The sequence below is a fragment of the Octopus bimaculoides genome, chromosome 2 (genome assembly GCF_001194135.2).
Source record: "Octopus bimaculoides isolate UCB-OBI-ISO-001 chromosome 2, ASM119413v2, whole genome shotgun sequence".
NCBI classification, from domain to species: domain Eukaryota; kingdom Metazoa; phylum Mollusca; class Cephalopoda; order Octopoda; family Octopodidae; genus Octopus; species Octopus bimaculoides.
Genome location: NC_068982.1, coordinates 37670273 through 37671402, shown reverse-complemented (window position 1 = coordinate 37671402; position 1130 = coordinate 37670273). Strand labels below are relative to the sequence as shown.

The 1130-nt window shown below is 38.5% G+C and overlaps 1 protein-coding gene across 2 annotated transcripts in view; it reads right to left on the bottom strand.

The window, feature by feature from the left end:
- The window catches only part of LOC106873463 (voltage-dependent L-type calcium channel subunit beta-1), a 303996-nt gene extending 303154 nt beyond the window's left edge, over window positions 1-842 (bottom strand). For both annotated transcript variants that reach the window (XM_014920835.2, XM_014920837.2), the window contains exon 1: window positions 146-842. In XM_014920835.2, coding sequence (XP_014776321.1) covers window positions 146-205 — 60 coding nt within the window. In that variant the 5' untranslated portion in view covers window positions 206-842. The remainder of the gene's footprint in view (window positions 1-145) is intronic.
- Between the last annotated feature and the right edge of the window lie 288 nt (window positions 843-1130).

Genomic DNA, 1130 nt, shown 5'->3' with positions numbered 1-1130 from the left:
ATATACACAAGCACACACACACACCCATACACACACAAACACACACATATATACATATACATGTATATGTATATGTATATATGTATATACACAAGCACACACACACACCCATACACACACAAACACATACACACGTGTGTACTACCTGTGTTACGGTGTGCATGTCACCATCTAACTCTCGATAATGAGATGAGGGTCGCGCCATGTTACACAGCAGCCGCCCTGCTCCATCAGACAAAACGGAGATGCAGGTTTTTCTTCCTTTACATGGCACACACCCACTTCCACTGGCAGCTGTCGGTGGTCCGCATTATAGCGAGTTGTACGAAAATAACCAGCCAACAAGGAATAAGTGCAAGTGTGGATAAAAAAATATATATATATAAATTATATGTTTGGTTGTATATATATGTATGTAGTATTATGTATATATATATATATATATGTATATATATATAGATATATACACACACACACACACACACACGTATATATATGTGTATGTATGCGTGTGAATATTTGTGTGCACGCACGTGTGCGTGCGTGTGTGCGTTTTGAATGAATATGTAAGGATATTATCTTATTCTTTGAGGAAGGTAGGAAAAAGACGTTAACTCGCACAGCCTAGGGTTACTCCACCCACGGATAATGGAATTTTTTTTCGTTTCCCTTTAACATAGAGTATTTCTTGAACTTGGCTTTGTATATGATTTACAGGAATAACCGAGGCACAACAAGAAGAAATGGTAAATTATCCGTGAGGTTGCTGGAGAGAAATAGCTGGAGAGAGAAAAACCATAAACTGGTTTTCTGGAAGTAAGAGAGATCTTGTAATGGAAAGAGGGAGGTACTCTTAATGGAATCGAGAAGAAAAGAAGATCCAAGAGAGGGAAGGAATGAGGAGGAAAGACAGTCAAAGAGGAGAAGAAAGAGGAGCGTCTGTAACGAGAGTGAAAGTATCAATCAAAGATATCACACAGAGAGAACCATTAATAGAATATGAATGGAAGGTGCACGCGTTAGAAAGTGCGAGCGAAGATAATTATGGAAGTTCCTTCTGTTTTCGGTCATGCTATGGCAAAACCCCATGGTTTCGTTTTTTGGGGTTGTTTTTTTTTAATTGTGTATGT